Source organism: Cottoperca gobio, chromosome 1 (assembly GCF_900634415.1).
Source record: "Cottoperca gobio chromosome 1, fCotGob3.1, whole genome shotgun sequence".
NCBI classification, from domain to species: domain Eukaryota; kingdom Metazoa; phylum Chordata; class Actinopteri; order Perciformes; family Bovichtidae; genus Cottoperca; species Cottoperca gobio.
Window position 1 is genome coordinate 14,113,356 of NC_041355.1, and position 18,167 is coordinate 14,131,522.

General features: G+C 42.0%; 2 protein-coding genes across 2 annotated transcripts in view; both read right to left on the minus strand.

The window, feature by feature from the left end:
- Positions 1-198: 198 nt before the first annotated feature.
- srp68 (signal recognition particle 68) lies at positions 199-15,909 on the minus strand. Its single transcript, XM_029433666.1, has 16 exons — positions 15,228-15,909; positions 14,651-14,717; positions 13,437-13,550; positions 12,922-13,117; positions 12,450-12,532; positions 12,240-12,349; positions 11,979-12,058; positions 11,595-11,735; positions 4,901-4,999; positions 4,634-4,698; positions 4,157-4,310; positions 3,357-3,451; positions 3,014-3,143; positions 2,733-2,808; positions 2,558-2,610; positions 199-2,038 (listed from the first exon to the last, which is right to left on the minus strand). Exons 1-16 carry the CDS (start codon positions 15,313-15,315, stop codon positions 1,811-1,813), a joined length of 1,779 nt encoding a protein of 592 aa, XP_029289526.1. The 5' UTR covers positions 15,316-15,909; the 3' UTR covers positions 199-1,810.
- Positions 15,910-16,571: 662 nt separating this feature from the next.
- The window catches only part of polg2 (polymerase (DNA directed), gamma 2, accessory subunit), a 5,966-nt gene continuing 4,370 nt past the window's right edge, over positions 16,572-18,167 (minus strand). Inside the window, exons 5-8 of the mRNA XM_029433679.1 lie at positions 17,361-17,498; positions 17,150-17,230; positions 16,842-16,942; positions 16,572-16,737 (exon numbers count right to left, since the gene is read on the minus strand). Of these exons, the coding sequence (XP_029289539.1) occupies positions 16,572-16,737; positions 16,842-16,942; positions 17,150-17,230; positions 17,361-17,498 (486 nt within the window). The remainder of the gene's footprint in view (positions 16,738-16,841; positions 16,943-17,149; positions 17,231-17,360; positions 17,499-18,167) is intronic.

Here is an 18,167-nt window from a genome sequence, read left to right on the forward strand (position 1 = left end):
AATTCATTTAATTAAATATACTTGTGGCAGACAGTCATTTGATTGGCTGGTGATGTTTGAGTAATAAAACACTTATGTCATTATTCATACTTAAGAACATGCATATACTAAAGTAAACCTAAACAGTCACACCCTGCTTAGGCATCCTACGCACACCCAACACAGAGGCAATAAATAAAACATGTCAAGAAACCAGCTTTTGGCGCAAATATATTTTAATAATAGGCCTGGAAATTAAATCAAATCATACATTCTCATCAGTTCATTTCTCTTTGCACTTTTGTTTCCAACAATTATTGATGGTGATAAACTGTAAAAGTGCTGGAACTATTCCAGCACATCCGACTTAATTCTTTAACATAAAACATTAGAGGGGAAAAAAACAAAAATTGAAACCAAAGACATTGATAAAAATTAGTAAGCAAAACAGTTAAATGTTCGAGTGGGAGAGTGACACAAACAATCCTCTAGCTAGTGTTTAACCAGGCAAACCCAGTCCCTTAAGGACCAGAGGAAATGAAGTGGACATTGTGACAAACAATGAATAACAAAAGGTTGTTATAGTCACAGTTCATAGACATGTCATTGGTGATAAACATTTTAGTCCTACTTATGATGGACAAACAGGCGTGGTGGTGTAATGAATGAAAGGCTGCTAAAAACTCCCCCCATTCCTTAATGTCGACTGCCGTCCTACGACATTGATTTTGCCGAAATAAAAACGTTACATGAAATAATTACAGTCTGAAGAGCTCTACTGGTACCATACGGTCATCAGCCAGCAGGCCCTTTTGTAGAAAACACGAGACACTGAGGGGTGTTCAAAATTGCGGCTTGTGCTTCCAGCAAGACGGACTGAAGCCGTTGGACCCTTCTCTAACACCACGGCAAGCTTAGTGCCAAATGTCATAGAGGACAACATATACAGTATGACCCGTGTAGGTTGTAGTTGACACATTAAAAACACTGAACCATCCAGCATTTAGGAAAAACAACATTTCACACTTTGATTAATGGCTTTGCCTTTCATCCTCCTGTTGATGCACCTAAAACTTTATCCAAATTTTTCTCGACTCACTCGTCAATTTATGAGGTGAAGTTTTGAATCCTAAAGCACGAGAGACCAGAGCAAAGGTGGAGGGAAGAAATAGGACGCAGCGGAAGTCTTCTGAAACCATGATGACTGATAAACCAGCTTCAGTTTGTCGCAGGATATTTAAGGTATTTTATGAGCACTACTTTGTAGTAGCTGCCAGAACAAAACTGCACATTCTTAATTATATGTTTAAGAAACGATGTGAAAACACCTCACATGAAGAAAAGAAAGTGACATGAAGGCGCTTACATAAACACTAAAAAAAGAAAAGAATAACTACTGATGATGCCTAAGTGGCTTAGTTAACATTGACAGGATTGTGAGATTTACAACTTGGCTGTACTGAGAGGTGATGGCATGGTCACCTGTAAAACCTGAAAGTAAAACCTCCGCAGCTCAAATTAAGGAGGGAGCTTGTATGCTAGGAACCCCTGCAGCCGGATGTTATTACTAAAGGTGGCAGGTGAACTTGGGTCATATTGCTACTTGAAGTTGATTTGATTACTTTTCCATTATCTTTCTAGGAAGATTAGACTCGCCTTCCCCAGAACAGAAAACTCCGCCCATCTTGCACTTAGGCACTAAAAATAAGACATAAAAGTAATTTAAATTATTCTAACTAACAACTGACCCAAGTCTGGTTGTTTGTGGTAAACTCGGGGAGCTCGTGGAGCTTGTGGCTCTCCTGTGGAAACCAAAGCCTTAGAGATTGATTTAGCTGCCAAAGCCAAAAATGCCCTTGATGTAGCCGGTGAGGCCGCCCTTTCCCTTTTGCTCCACCTTCTCATCCAGGGGAGGGAAGGCCACGTGGTTGAGAGCAAGGTCAAAGAACAGGGGCTTGCAGGGGATTGGCTGGAAGTCGGGAGGGAACTGGACCAAATTGGGCTGCTTTCCTACGAGGGTGGGGTCGAGGCGGAAGGTCTCCAGGCGGTTGCAGAGGGGCTGCAAGAAGGAGGAAGAAATAAAAAAGTGAACATTACATAAATCACAGATGACTGCAAATGTATATCAATAACTCAGCATAACACTTGAGACGTATAATGTATGGAAGACAGCTGAATGCTTGTGTCATGGTCACAGGTTGTCAATCTCAAGAGGGCGAGTCTTTCGCAATGTAAGCCGGCCTGAGGGGCAGAGGCCGAAAGAGTTGTAAGTGGACTTACAAATACCTGTACAGGTGCATCCATCATCCATATTCTTTACATTGGGTCCATTTTTTTGGGCCATCTAGCTAGCTATAATCGAAGACAACTTCCACATTCTTAATCCCACCTGCTAAACTCTCATTGGTTGACCATTTCTCAACAACCTTCAATGAGCACAACAGCATATTTATGTCAATGTATTTATTGTGTCTATTAAATATGTCTTGATTTATTTTCTTTTTCTTAAAGCTGCTATGATTCCATGTTGAATGACATTCATCATAGTGTGGCATGTCTTTTGATTTCGTTTTCTTACCGTGTTGTCTTTGACCTGCTGCTGAGAGGAAACGTCAGCAGTCTCATCAGTGTCTGAAACACAAACGTTGCGTAAGTGTTGTACACAGAATGAGGCAGAACGAGGAGAATGGGACTAAAAAGGCTTATACAGTAAACATTAATGAGTTGGTTAGAAAACAGTTAGGTGCCCTCACCTAAAATAGCAGCAGCTTGAAGAGAGTATTTTTCAGCGTTGACCTCTGCAATGAGCTCCTGAACGTCAGGGAGATCCTGCAAACCAGAGACACAACAGTGATGTTTCTGTTAGAGGACAGAAGTATTTGACAGCAAAGATTTCTCAGATTTTAAACTGACCCTGAAAAAGTTTGGAGAGTTTGTTCCTTTTTATTGCGTGTAAGGGGACCTTTTCATGATGGATTGTAAATTAACTGGTGGGGTACCGAGACATTGCTCGCTTCGTTTTTATGTGACCAACCTTGAGGCTGTTGTTGAGGTTCTTGGCCTTAGATTGGACCTCCGTGGCGTATTTCAGCACCCTCTCATACAGCACCAGGGCCTCACTCCACTTCTTCACCAGCACATACGACTGGGCTATGAAGAAACACCTGTGAGGGGTACAGAGGGAAGGACCACATTAACAACACTTGAATATGTATCGTAACAAAAACAAAATCAAAAAAAGACATGACAAATAGAGGAAAGCAACTGCGAGAGTGCATTGTGGATGTCATGTTAATATATGGCAGCATTGAACATTAACTGCCTTACAAACACTTGTATTTTTTGATTAGGAGGTGGGAACACAAAAAAGGTCTGACCTGTAGGCCTTGTAGACGAGCGTCTTCAGGGACACTTCCTTCTGGAAGGTGTGGTCATCCTCTAGGCCCTGTAGGGTGGAGAGCTCAGCCAGACTCTGGAGAGATGGGCGGACAGAGGAAGGTTAGGGAGGGGAAGGGGGAGGCAGAAAGTGGTCGCGGGGAGAGACAGAAGGAGAGTTACACTGTGAGAAGGAAGTGACAGACTGTCAGACAAGGCAAAGTGCACATTCCTTCACTGCTGACAACACAGATCAAACAACTCCTCACACTCACAGTAACTGAGAAACTGGCAACTAAGAAACTATTGTTAACTAATTATACTAACTGAAACACATGCTGCTATCAGACAATTATTTCTTTGTTTTATATAAATCGCTGATAACACACACACACACATTGTGGGATGCAGACACAATCAAATGGCAATAATGGCTATATGAATTAAAATAAAGAAACTAAACAAAAATGTAAAAGCAATAACTCTTACGATCGATGAGATTAGCAATTAAACCCTGAAATTGTCCGTGTTAGTGAGGTCAACTTAAAGTTTTGTCGAAGCATATTCCAAGTATGTGGGGCTCAGTAACAAAAAGCAGATCTTCCCAACGCTGCACCAGTATTTTGGCAGCAGAGCTGAGAGAATAGGTTTATAAATAAGAATAAGTGCTGATCCCAGCTCTTTAATGGAAACAAAGCAGTGCCCTGTCTTCTGACTTATTATGAGCTTCTCCAGCCATCCATCAAGAACCTTACGATTAAAAAGATCCATCCGAAGATATATTTCATGTCCAGACATTTACCTGCAGGATGATGTCGTAGAGGCGGATGAGGTCTTGTGGACGGGGCCCTCTCTTGTCCTCGTCGGCTTCGGGTTCCTTCAGTTTAGCCTGCAGAGTGTGGGCCATGCTCTCATTCCTCTTCACCAACGTACACAGCTTGATGTAGGTCAGGTAACTGGGGGAGGAGGACAGCAGCACATTTGTTATTCACTTATTAAAGAGATCAAAAGATAGTGAACTGAATAGGAGCTGAATGGTTTGTTGATCAAACAAAAGCGACCCAAACAGTGTTTGAACAGCATCCAAACTATGTTCTGATTATTTAGAGACAAAGCGATGAATGGAGACAAAAACATATAAATCAGTAATGAAAACACAGCCACAGAATGTAACCCAGCAACATTCTCAAAAGACAAAATATGTGAAGTGTGATCCTGGCATTTACAAGCACAGGTTAACGTCTTGACTCAAGTCTGTTTCAAGAACTGTTTATTTTACCTGTGCAGGAACTGCAAGTTGGACACCTTGCCGCTGTCACCTTCAGGGCTCCTCTCTCGCTGCTTCTACAAAGACAAGCAAAAATAAAAATGAAAAACCTTTTCACATTCTTGGTTTTACATTTTACATGTTACATGTTTACATGCTCTTAACTCAGTTTTAGTAATCTGTACATCCAACTGATGACTGAGCCTTTAGCAAACATCTAGATCATAAATACAAACTCACACCCTTCTCCTTCACCAAAATATATAACTACAAACTTACCGCCTCACTCTTGAGTTCCTCTCTCACAGCCTGGATGGTGTCCCTGCACTCGGCCAGCAGCGTCTCGTACAGATGCTCTTTGGTCTCCTCGTTTGCTGTCTGCACAACAGAGACAATAATTAGGACCAAAAAGTGGACATAGCGGCTATTCATCACAGTCAACCTGTTGTAATAGTATTTAAATGCATTTATTCTGAAGCACATGGAGGAAACGCTGGTGTACAATCAGTAGTATTAGTAGGTTTATCTAGTACGTTTATGCATCAGTATTAGCTCACTGCGGCAAACAAACTAAGCAGTCCAGAAAGAAGAATTTATGTCCAATGAAATGTATGGTGCAGTCAGTGCCTTTTCTGTAGCCTTGGTGCAATTATGTTACGATTGCAAAATTACAAAAAAGGTTTAAGGATGAAAAATAAGTTAACAGGTTCACTTGAGTTGAGTTTAAGGTGCTCTTTGTAAACTTGAGAAGAAAACATTTTTCATTTTCTGTATGCAACCGTCGCTTGTAGAAATGTACAGGGTCGAATGCAATGTCATCCCCTATCCTGAGTGAATACACCAAAATATCTTCAAAACATAAAAACTGTTCAAGGGAAAAGATGTGAACATTTAACTCAATCTCTGAACTCCGACACACTCGCAACACTTGCCACCTGGTTAAAGCTACACTTGTACTACTAAACGTCAATCATGCAAACAAACATTTCACCCGTTTAGAAGTTGTAATGGTTTGATAGAGCGAGCGTTTAGGCAGAGATGTGACTGTGGCAAACTGGGGGAGAGGCACAGGTATGCGGCTCGGCAGGCTGCAGATACATTCCTGCACACAACTCACCAGCAATTACTCACTGGAGTTTCAGGGTTCAAATCTTTGTGAACAACAGGATTGTTCTTCACCTCAGCTATCTTTCATTAACACGTTCATACAATAGGCCTGTGTTACTCTGCGTCTACAGGAAATACCATGTTCATATTAAAAGAATGTTGATACAGTATCATTTGTTTTAATAACCACCTTTATGGATGACATTATTGTGTGGTTCACATTCAAAAAGGAGCAAAAAAAACCTTAGAAAGCAACAGTGGAAGAATGTTACAAGACAATTCCTTGTATTGATAGTAGACCAGTCATACGGCTGTTCTTGCCCACCTAGAAGGCTGAAGTTATTTAGCGCCACACACTCTTGCCCACACCCTGGCAACGCCTAGCATGACCGGCTCAACCTGTCGAGCATCCTTTCTTGTTCAGAGCGAGGGCCGGACGGATAAACTGATTAGAGGAGAGAGGAGTTGACGGAGCTCTTCTACTAGACCAGGGGGATTCAACTGAAATGCTAAGAGGTCCAGTCAGAGGAAATGTCTTCAAGCAAAGGTCCGGAGCATCATAAAATCTAACTTGCCTTAGGAATTGGTGTGATATATATTGAAGCAGCCTAGTAGCTGTATCAACGTCTGCATAACTAACAAATCAAATAATAAATTGTATTTATAGGCGCACTAAACAAAACTCAAAGTGCTACAGAGTAAAAATGATGAAGCAGAATATACATTTAAAAAACATTGAAGAATGAAGAAAGTACAAATCAAAAACATTTAGACAATATTTATTGTCACTTAATATCGAACTATACAGATATATATAATACTGTAGATCTGAATAATGATCTTCTCGGGCTGCATTTGAAAATAAAATAGTGAAAATAAACAAATAAAAATTGTGCATCTTAAAAATAAAGTGCTTAATTTTAGAAAAATTAAATAAAGTGTAGCAGCAGCTTGAGTTTCCCTTTTTCTTTGTTAACCATTTCACATCTTGACTTAACAGCCTCAACTAATTGAACAATTGAACAGTTTTACAGTTTCTCTTTCTTTCCCTCTTATATCCCACTCGCCCACTTTCTTTTGTTCAGTGAGAGAATTGAGCTCTAGCTTGTCCTGCCAGGATTTTAAATCTGGGCTGAAATGGTGTCAGGACCGTTCTCATGTGCAGGTGCTCATTGGTTAGCCTGGAACGATATTTAGTTTTAATTATGTTCATTGTAGAGAAAGCTGCCTCGCAGCTGTATGTGGGGCCACACATGGTGAAGATGTACCGGGCTACTTTCCTCAGACCTGGAAAAGCTGTCTAAGAGACCATTTGGAGCCAGAAAGTGGCAGGGTCAGTTCTTCCAAATTACTCTTTCAGAGTCACATCTGCTTGGAAATTAACCCGTTGCATATTGAGAGGCCCAGCATTTGCCCACTTGAAGTGCGGTGTGACTTCCTTTGAGAACTCCCTGACATCGGTGATGAGAAATGGGTTCTGAATGAACATGGTGAGCTGCCGTCCAAAACTGAAGCTGTCAAAACGTTTGCTGAAGTTTACAATCAGCTTATCAACAAAGTCAACAAAAGAAGACGCATCCCTCTGTCCCTGAACCTGTTCCCTCACTTCTGGGAAGTGTTCATAGTCTCCCTGCAGATCTTCCTTGAACACCTCAAGTTTCCTCTGAAAGGAGCGGACAGCTGTCATCAGTTCACAAATAGAATGGTCCTTCCCCTGTAGCTTCAAATTCAATTCTTTCACATGTGAAGTGATATCAACCAAAAAGGCCACATTATTCATCTTTTTCTCATCTTTTAAAAAGAGACAAGACGGTGTTGCCTTCTGACTTTTCAGCTCTGCCAAGAACGCCGCTACTTCCCTTCTGATGGACCAAAAGCGCTCCAACACCCTGCCTTTGCTGAGGCATCTCACATTGTTGTGCAGCAAAAGATCATCAGCATTTGCATCAACTTCTGAGGAATTCCCCGAGCATGCAATGCTGATAGATTTATAATTTTCATCATTGTGTTCATCACATCAGCATGCTCATCTGACAGATTGATGAATTATGCAATGTTAAGAGATGAGCTCAGGATTGTCCTCTTTCATTCTTGCCACAGCTCCTTTCTCTCTCCCTATCATGGCAGGGGCTCCATCTGTGGTTATTGAAACCACTTGTTTTGGCTCTATGCCTCGCTTTGTCAACTTCTCCTTAATGGCCAGGTAGATGTCCTCTCCTCTTGTACTGGTCTGAAGGAGAGTAACACCTAACAGGTCTTCACAGAACACTTTATTGTCTTTGTTGAAGAACCGTACGTAAACGAACAGCTGAGCAGAAACATCAGTGGACTCATCTACAGCTAAGCCTACACACGGTGCCTTATGAAGGGCTTCATCCAGCTGGGCGAGCACATCCTGGGTTAATATTTCACTTTTCTTTGTGGCTGATGAGGCGGATATAGGTATTTGCTTTATTTTGTCACAAAGCTCTTCTTTTTGTTTTCCCTCAAGCAAAGTTTCAGCTCCTGCAGTCATGCACTCCTTGACAACCCCGATTGTCAACCCTCGATCAGTGAATGTTTTTTTGTGTTGACCCAAAATCCAACCAACTCTGAGGGAACATTCATGAGCACGTTGTTGGGCAGTGAATGAATGAGTCAGGATCCTGGTGGATTGATTACATTGGGCTCCGAGTGCTTATTTTATGTGACCTCAGCTCAGATTTGACTGGGTGTGTTTGGTCAAAAACTTTGTGTTTTGCCTCAGTGGCGTTTCACATTGCCACTTTTAACGGTCTCTGAACATATGAGACACTGGTTTTGTGCTCCCAGTTGGAAGGATAAACATAAATGAGTCTGTCCATTCTGGGTTGAAAACTCTGTTTTCGCTGTCTACTTTGCGAAGGGCGGGGCTTCACAGCTGACACACACACACGTGCGCACACACCTACAGAGCGGAAGAAAGGAGGGGAGAACTAAATAGAAACCGCGCAGTGCGCGCACACGCACGCAATCTCCCCACGTACAGTGAGCGCCCCTCCAAAGCAGTAAACCTAGGGGAAACACTGTGGAATTTGATTGGCTGAGTAGCATCACGTGACATGTCTTCACTTGCATGCAATTGGTCTGTGAGTTTCCTGAACCACTAAACCAGGGCTACAGTTAAGTCCCAAAAGGAATCATTTGAACCTGTGAGGGGTTTAGAGATGATGATACTAATCTGTCCACAGAGACCTGCTGGGTGTAGCCCTCAGTATTCATGTGTGGGCTGAAATGCACAGAATGCAGTCGTTCAATGAGAGGCTGCGTTCCAGAGACCTGAGTGGCTGAGGGTGTGTATGGTATGTCTGTATGTACAGGTATGTCCGCAGGGTGTGCTGAGCCTTCTGGCATAAAAACAGCAGGAATGAGCTGTGGTGGCAGTGACGGGACATGTGAGACTAAAGAGGAGAGTGCCACCTATTGAAGGTTTAAGGAACTGCATCTTTGACATCTGAAGCCAAGTATAATTGACACTTTACCACCAGAAAGTTTGCACACTGGAAGAGTAGTTTAGGTCATGGGGTAGCACAAGTAGCTGTAAGTAATGGAACATGGGTCTTAATGTTTTGTGATGGTTACATGCCTTCTGATAAGCATAAGCTGATGGCATATGCTGTATTTTTGCTGCATGGTTCGGCACGGCGCTACGCAACTCGACCCTCATTAGCAGAAGTTGTGGATAGTTCCTTGTTGGTAGCACCTCGTTGAGGTTCCAAGCGAGTTGAGCCGATACCAGTAGGTGGAGTTAAAACACGATATATATAGAAAACGACCTGGTACTAAAAGAGTTGTGTCGAGGCAAGCCATGTAGTGGAAATGAGGCCTTTGACTACATTGTGACTAAGTAGGTAAGAATGAAGCATTTTAAGACCACAATGTGTAGAAACGTTTGTAAACTGTGTAGCAGATATGATGTATGGCAGGGGTCGGGAACCTTTTTGGCTGAGAGAGCCATAAAAGCCAAATATTTTTAAATGTATTTCCTTGAGAGCCATATATTTAATAAAATTGAATGCAACTTTATACGTGCACGTCTCCGAGTACTAATAGCGCTATCAGTATTTCATTGAACAGGTGCCCTTTTATTAAATAAACTAAACGCTTACGTTATTTATCTAATTTATGCGCACGTTTCAGTGTTTACTGCATGGGTGTCAAACTCAAGGCAATTATATCCGGCCATATCATCTCTATCTTAACTGACCTGCTGGTTTTGGTAATTAAATCAATGCATGGCACAACCACGGGAAAATACATATTCGAGGAAGTATCTAAATGTGTGAGAAATTAAACTGACGGGACTGACGACAGATGGAGAGTCTGCGATGTGATGAAAAGATTAGTGGGCAGGATGCGGGAGAAGATACACCGTCAGCTGCATGTTACACCAGGAAGCGCTGTGTTGTAAAGCTCTGGAGATGGAACATGTAATAAGCACCGTAACACAGACAGGAAACTTTATAAGAGCCAATTTAAGTCTTGTCTGAACATGGCGGTGCGATGGCTGAGTCGAGGGAAAGTGTGAAATGGATTTTTTGAGTTGCGTGAGGAAATTTGGCAGTTTTTGGAAGCAAAGGGAAACACACCACAGATCTCTGGGACGATGTGAGCTGGACCGTTTGTGCGACATAACGAAGCATCTCACTGTTAAACCTGCAGCTTCAGGGCCGTGTGATCACGGACATGTGTGATGCAGTGAGAGCCGAGCTGCCTGTGGGAGACTCTGATGCAGAAGGAAACTTTGGTCACTACGTGTTTCCAAACACTGACAAACCATCTCCACCGCTGTGTTCCCGACAGCATTCTGCTGATCAACTGAGAGCATTTGCCAACTTTGCAGCTTTAAATGGAACTGCTCAGCAATCCGTTTGCAGTTGACTTAAATATGTTCCATATCTTTTTGCACTTTATTCAATATGTGTATCCTGTTCAATAAATGTGGACCATGTTTGGCCCTCGACGTAGTCCCAGTTTTTAATGTTGACCCTCTCTGTGAATGAGTTTGACCCCCCCGGTCTACTGCTTGCTTTGTGGAGTTTCTCCTCTGCTCGGTTTCGCGAAGGGCGGGGCTACACTGCCGACACACACATGTGCGAACACACCGACAGCCAGAGACAAGGGCGGAGAAAAGGAGAGGGGAGAACTAAAAGCAAAAACCCGCTGCTAAAAGTTTTACTTTAAAATGACAGTATAATTATTTATTACTTGATTACTAAAAATGTCAGCGAGCCATATTGTGTCATCGAAAGAGCCTTAGGTTCCCGACCCATGACGTAGGGCAAGGGGAATAGAGGTGCAACAACAGTCCCCAACTGGAATCGTACCAGGTAGGTTGCAAATATGTGGGTGTTTAGGCACATGGTGCAAGCTTACATGTTTCTGGGACACTGGGTGTCTGTATAGGCGGTAATGTTGAAAAATGTCTTCCGGAGTGTATGGTCCATGCAGTCATACATTTGTGGCAGCATGTGGACATGGGCAGAAATGTATAATTAAATGGACCCTTGTGTCATTTAGGCTTTAGACCAATAGGCTACAGGCACAACTTGGCATGTATTTTTCTTTTTACATCATTACAGGTCATTTAGCCGACGCTCTTATTCAGAGCGACTTACAGTGAACTAACTACAGAGACAGTCTCCCTGGAGCAACTCAGGGTTAATTACCTTGCTCAGGGGCACAATGGTGGCAGCCCTGGTATTGAACTCACAAGCTTCTAGTGTTGTATTTGGAAGCCGAACCACTAGGCCATCACCACCCCATTTTTAAGTGCTACTATGTAATGATATTTGGAGCTTCAGTTTTTAATTTACCCCCTTAAAAAGCAGGAACTAGATATACTGACCTGAGCGATTGCGGCCTCATTGTCTTCCAGACCCAACAGGAAGATGCGGGCCTTGTCGATCTTGACGGGCACCGACCGCCCTCGCCACTCCACCTCACTCATGGTGGCCGCCTGCTTGGTTCTTGCCTGAGTGATCAGGGCCTGAAGAGAAATATATATAATAAAACATTTCAGTTGTTTTCTGATCCACAAGAGTTAAGTCGTCTTTGGATTTCATCAATAAATATTCAATCTTGTTTAAAACTATTAATAAGCACACAGATTTGCTTAGATCTTACTTTTTATTGAAACCAAAGTTGAGGAGCGTGTGTGTTCCACCCCTGAGATGATATTAGCCATCACCAAGATATGAAAGATGATACAAGCATATAAACTAATGTTCACCTCTAGTTTCTCAGCCATCATGCCTCCTCCTGCACCAGTCAGTCTCATCTGCATCAAGTCATTGATGGCGTTTTGGTCACCTGCAATCAGACAGGAAAGAAAAATCGAGTTACATGGGATAAATGGGCGGGGTAGTATGAGCTTTGGGACATGTCCAGTTTGTGAACAATATTTCAGAATGCCTAAATGACTCTAAAGGTGGCTGTTAATTATGTTGAGGGGGATCAGTTTTCCCCGTATGTGTGCATGTGTGCTAATCACCAATGTTGTAGGCACAGTAGCGGATGTTGGGCGATATCTCGTCCACACGCTGGCGATACAGAACTGCCAGCTCCTCAGTGAAAGCACTGGCCAGCTTCTCATAGATGGTCCTGACGAGACAAACATCGGTCATAAAAATTCATACATGACAAACAGGCATCGACTTATTCTGACAATATATTTAGAAACTGTAGTGATGTTAAAACTCACTTGCACTTGTTGAAGGCCTCCATGGCAAGCTTCCACTCCTGCAGTTCAAACTCCACCATTCCTGTCAGGTATGCAGTGTAGGCCTGAGATAAAAAAATACATGAGACATTAGTGGCTGTTATAATTATAATAATATCAATTTAGCTCCCTGTAACAGGTATAAATAATAAATTCTACTGCATATATCAACAATGTTAAAACACACACACACAGTAAACTCTAGATAATGTGCGGACCCGATTCTCTGGACATTGAGTTCATATGAGAAAAAGGATTTGGTAATATTGTTTCATACATAGTAACAAGCATTACAATCAAAATATGGTACAGAGACGTCGGACAGTGTGATAAAGGTTGAGAACAATGTTGGACCTTTGAAGCTGTAATCCTGTAGCACATACTGTACATGTATACCCGCTATTCTATACACCTGCACTGCGTCTCTAAAAGCAGGTTGAAGGTGACTCTGTACCTGTGCCTCAAGTTTGGTCTTGGCGTCGACACGGGGACTCTCACAGAGCTTCTCTAGCTTCTCGCTGTGCTTGGCAGCTTTGCGTAGTCGTGACAGCAGGTGGAAGCGCTTACGTGGCTCTGTGTTGGCCTCCTGCTTTAGCTGCATGGCGTAACTCCATGCGCGCTCTGCCTCCATCAAAACTAGCAACAGATACCTGAAGAGGGGGAGGTCATTGAATCAGTTGTTTGATAGCATATTTTATTTATCTCCAGCGAATAGATTCTATATAAGGTCCAGTTCTGTAGTTTAGCAGTGGGGTGTACAAAATTAGGTAAGACTCAAACCTTATGCAGATGACACAGCACTACGTTTTGTTAGGAACAAGCCATGTTCCTCTGAGATATGCATTTATTAACCTGCATCAAGCACAGGTATGTCAAACTGTAATTAACTGTATATTTATACGAGCCTCTTCCATAACATCAGCCAGTTAACTGCACATGCATGTACAGCTCAGACTTTCCATTCCTCACCTGCTGTCAGAAAGCATCTCAACAGTTATTTTCTTCCCGATGAACTTGTGTCTGTTGCCCATCCTGAAGCCAAGAGTCTTGCGCAGGCGACGCAGTCTGCGGGAGCAGTAACCCCTGCACACAGTTACACAAAGATGGTTAAATTACAGTAAGTTAATAATGCTTACATGCACATTTCCTTCTTGGTTTCGCACAACGGACATTACAATCAAGTCATTTTCAGCAATATAATTCCGGAGTTTTCTTTAAAAAAAGGTGTCATCCTAAATTGTCTAAGGTATATTTGTGCCACTTTGAGACAGCTAAAGCAATCAGAATGATGTGTAAAATACACTGCGTGGCCACTTTTTATTACAGCCGTAGAGCAATTGTATTCATCAACTATGCCATAACGTGAGAAGTGTTATTTCAATTATTTGTTTATTATTGAAGCCGTAGTTAGTGGTAGTCTTGTACTCGATCGCATTATATGGAGATGTTTATAATATTCTGTCCCACTCATGTATTGCATGCAATATGCAAATTGAACATTATGAGCTTCTTATGATACATTTAATGGCTGATTACTTATGTCCTCATTTCAAATCAAATCAAATTTATTTATATAGCCCAATATCGCAAATTTGTCTCAGTGGGCTTTACAGACTGTACAGCATACAACACCATCTGTCCTTAGACCCTCGCACCGCACAAGAGAAAACTCCCTAAAGAAACCCCATAATTAAAGGGGGAAAAATGGAAGAAACCTCAGAGAGAGCAACTGAGGAGGGACCCCTCTCCCAGGACGGACAGACGTGCAATAGATGACGTGTGTACAGGATAAACATAGTAAAAATACAACATCCATGTGACAGAAATGATGGTGTGAACGAAAAGAAAATTAATTTTAAAAAAATGATGTCAAAAAAGTGTCTCCAAAAATATATATATTTGTACCCCAGAACAAGCTCATGTGAGCCATATGGCAGCAGGAGTTTTCATGCATACAACTTCTTCTCAGTGCATTAAACAATCATTTGTTCTCTAAAAAATAAAACACACACACACACACAGGAATCTGGCAAAAACGGACTCACCAAGTGTGTCTTGTGATCATAGAGAGACTGTGCAACTATGTGAACAACAATACTAGACAGTTCACCACAGACATCCCTGCAGCTCTGGTGCAGTTAGTGCAGCCCGTTATGTATCATGCATGACTGGGAACGACTCACCTGTATCTCTGGTAGTCTCCGTGTCTGAGGCCATGCTGCTGTTGGGACTCCTTGATTATTTGCAAAACTGCAAATCAATGTTAAGGGACAACCTTATCTACATCATCACATGCGCGCACACACACACACACGTTAGTCCAGGGGAACATTTGTCATTCATAATCAAATATGACAGTTGTTACCACTGGACGTACAGACATATTTTATAAAGTCTATGGTACAGACAAAGAAAGTCTGTGTTGCTGATATATGTTGCAGAAACGGCAACGTAGCTGCTACCACAATTCAGAGGTTACAACAGTTAACGTTACAAGTGAACAACATGTATATAGTAGCACACATTAACTAATATTCTTACATAATTTAACGTCATTAGCTAGATAAAGTTTGTGACCAGCCAATTAAATGCTTTTTCACGCCTGCCACTGACAGCCTGCTTCAGTATGACACGTAGCCTTAGCTAACGTTATCCTCTAACTGAGCTAGCTAACTAGCTACCATTAGCTTCTGAACCTGACACAGATTTTCTTGATAAAAGACAAAACCGCCACGGCACGTCTTCTGCTCTGAAGGATACTTTCCAGTCCAAGTCCTCCATCCGATGATTTTTTTTTATTTTCATCTAGGGAGGACACTTTAGCGTCGTTTTGCTTGTCTGCGGCCATCTCTAAATGCTAACAGCTAAGCGGCACATACACACATGCTCAGTCAGAAGTAGAACGAGGGAGGGACCAATGACTGCACAGGGAGGGGCGAAGCTACATCCAAATCTCGCGAGATTTAGCTGATAAATATTAACGTCCATTCAATTGAGCAGATTTGCAGACTTCCCACTGAGAAATGTATACTTTTTTAGATTAAGGCATGCCCTTTAACGCCTGCAACTGTTGTATAACAAAATCCCCAATAAGACAATATATCACAGAACACTGATAGCACTCATAAGCATATTATCAACTATAATGACATAACACTCAGTCATAATAAATAACAGCACAGGAGCAAATCAAGGGAGAAAATAGTAACAATGACATGATAAACCACAATGAAGCATCATATATATATATGAGGAACCATCTTTGTGGTCCTGGTGTGACTGTAGATGCATATGTTACCCATTTTCCTCCCAATTCAAAGTCCCTGTCGCACAGTTTAAAGATACATGTGAAATATGATGAAGATAGTGTAATATGTTAGGAAGCTCATGAACAGCCACAAAATGGACCTTGAGGTGAGACTAAGAAACAAGACAAGAAAAATATTGATTCACAAGGGTCATTTGTATGTAACTAATCCAATACACAACTAACAGGGAGCACAAAGACCATCCCAACTAAAAAAGTCAAACACTTGAGATACATTCTGTATATTTTAATATAAAGTGAAAAAAAAAACCCCAAAACATTTATCCCAATCCTCCTCCAATTCAGACAGTGACATAGACCGCGCAGTAAAAACACGAGTACGAGTTATCCAACTCTTTGCCTGGGAAGTACTGTGAGGAGGCTGAAGTATGAGTATGAGAGTCCTTACATCATACCTAACACAAATCTGCGGGTACATGCACCATGAGTGTCCACATAAACTTTTCACCAGCCACGAAAATAGTTTCTTAGCCTTTAAAGACGAGGTACAGGATGGCCGCCAATCAGCTAAATTTACCACAACACACCTAAACACATCAAATATCAACAATTCCCATGCATTCATGTAGAGATAACCACACACACACACACACACACACACTCACTCACTCACACACACACACACACACACACACACACACACAGCAGGGGCTGGGGATCGAACCACCCTCTGAACGGCCACTCTACCTCTTGAGCCACAGCCGATCCTTAAACTAAAAAATTGAAGCAGCACAATATTCAGATTTTCCTTTTAGCTGGTAAAACTAAAAATCCCTTCAGATATGGTCGGCAGCAGAAATGTATCTGGAGAGAAAGTTCTTGACCTCAGAGATGTGCTTGGTCTCTTTGATGGTGGTGTCTCTGCTGCGGACTTGGAGGAGGCCGCTCTCCAGCGTGTTCTCACTGATCACCACTGTGAAAAGCACTCCCATCTCATCATACCTGCGAGACACAGAGACACACATCAGCCTACAGCGAGAGAAACACTGATCATTTTCTCCCAATGAGCAATTTTAATTCCATTACAACACTGAATTGCACTTTACTTGGTGTTCAGCTGCTCCATTGACGTTGGCAGAGTTTCAAGATACCCAGGCCAGGTAGAGATCTTAGCGTCCATAAACTCCTGCAGCAGCCCTTCACACACCTAAAAATAAAATAAAAATCAATCTACTTTCACTAATGCCTACACAACAAACAAGTTAATTTAAATATTTTAGTGCTGATTCCATCACAGTGAAAGATCATTTTCACCCAGCACACGACTCACTTTATTAGATGTGTATGAACACAGATTTAAATCAAGATTAAAAAAAAACAATGAATCATTGATGTCATTACAAGTTTTTCTTACCTGCCTCAGCTCGACAGTGGCTCCCCTGCCAATGTCTAAAGCCACTTTGACTGGAGCCAAGACGGGATGCAACTTCAGAACCTGAAGTCAACAGTGAACCAAAACTCTGTGATATACTGAGAATCACATCACAAAGGTGAGGGCAAGTGTCAAGTGAGTAGGTGGAATATATTAGTTATATATCTATAGTGGGTCAGCCCTGGCTCATCACCTTTCTCTGCAGCAGCTTCTGCTTGCTGTCTTCTTTCTTGAGCTGCTGGAGTGAGTTGGATAGAAAGGCCATCACACCGCGGTCCATGTTTCCGGTTACTGAGACGACGTGAGGGACTGACTTACGACCATCTCGACACTGAAACATGTTTAGAAAGAAAATTAACAATGCATGCGGTTACACTGAACAATAGTAATGTCTGCTCGTGTGTATGACTTTTTTAAAGAATAGATGTAGCCTGATGAGCACAGGTGTTACTAATAACACTAACGATGGCTTCGTCTTATTCAAGTGTCCCAGTAAATCATGGCAGTAGTGATGGGCAAATGAAGCTTTTGTGAAGCACTGAACCACTTCAGCCAATTGTTTTGGAAATGGGTTAATTACTCGAAGCTTCAGGTACAGTGACCTCTACTGGCGAAGTGCAAGGCTGCAGTGGATTTAAAGTATCTTTGCCTTGAAGACGCACACATCTAAGACTGAATGTCATGTTCTATTTAAACATAAAGATTGATGATTGTGTGTATGTGTTCTTGAGAAGAGAGTGCTGGGGGAAAATGTGGGCTTATTAGGCTTTAAATGATAGTACAGTTTAAGATTGAAAAGAGATAAGGGAAATGAAACGCAACAGATGGACACTGGTTGGATTCGAATCCCGGGCTGCTGCGGCAAGCCTTTAATTGAGGGAACGCCTACTCTACGAGCTGCTCATTTTTATGTGGGCTGTACATTATTCTTTCAACAGATTTAGATCTGGTTTCTTTACTTGCACACAAGGAACAGATCATGCTGGCGTGCATAAAAATT

What these genes read in the sequence shown, in the direction of transcription:
- srp68 (XM_029433666.1), bottom strand. Translation starts at nt 15,315, where the DNA reads ATGGCCGCAGACAAGCAAAACGACGCTAAAGTGTCCTCCCTAGATGAA. An exon ending in AGGAACTCAAGAGTGAGGCG is followed by an intron (nt 4,699 to 4,900) that starts GTAAGTTTGTAG and finishes TTGTCTTTGTAG; the next exon opens with AAGCAGCGAGAGAGGAGCCC. An exon ending in TCAAGCTGCTGCTATTTTAG is followed by an intron (nt 2,611 to 2,732) that starts GTGAGGGCACCT and finishes TTTGTGTTTCAG; the next exon opens with ACACTGATGAGACTGCTGAC.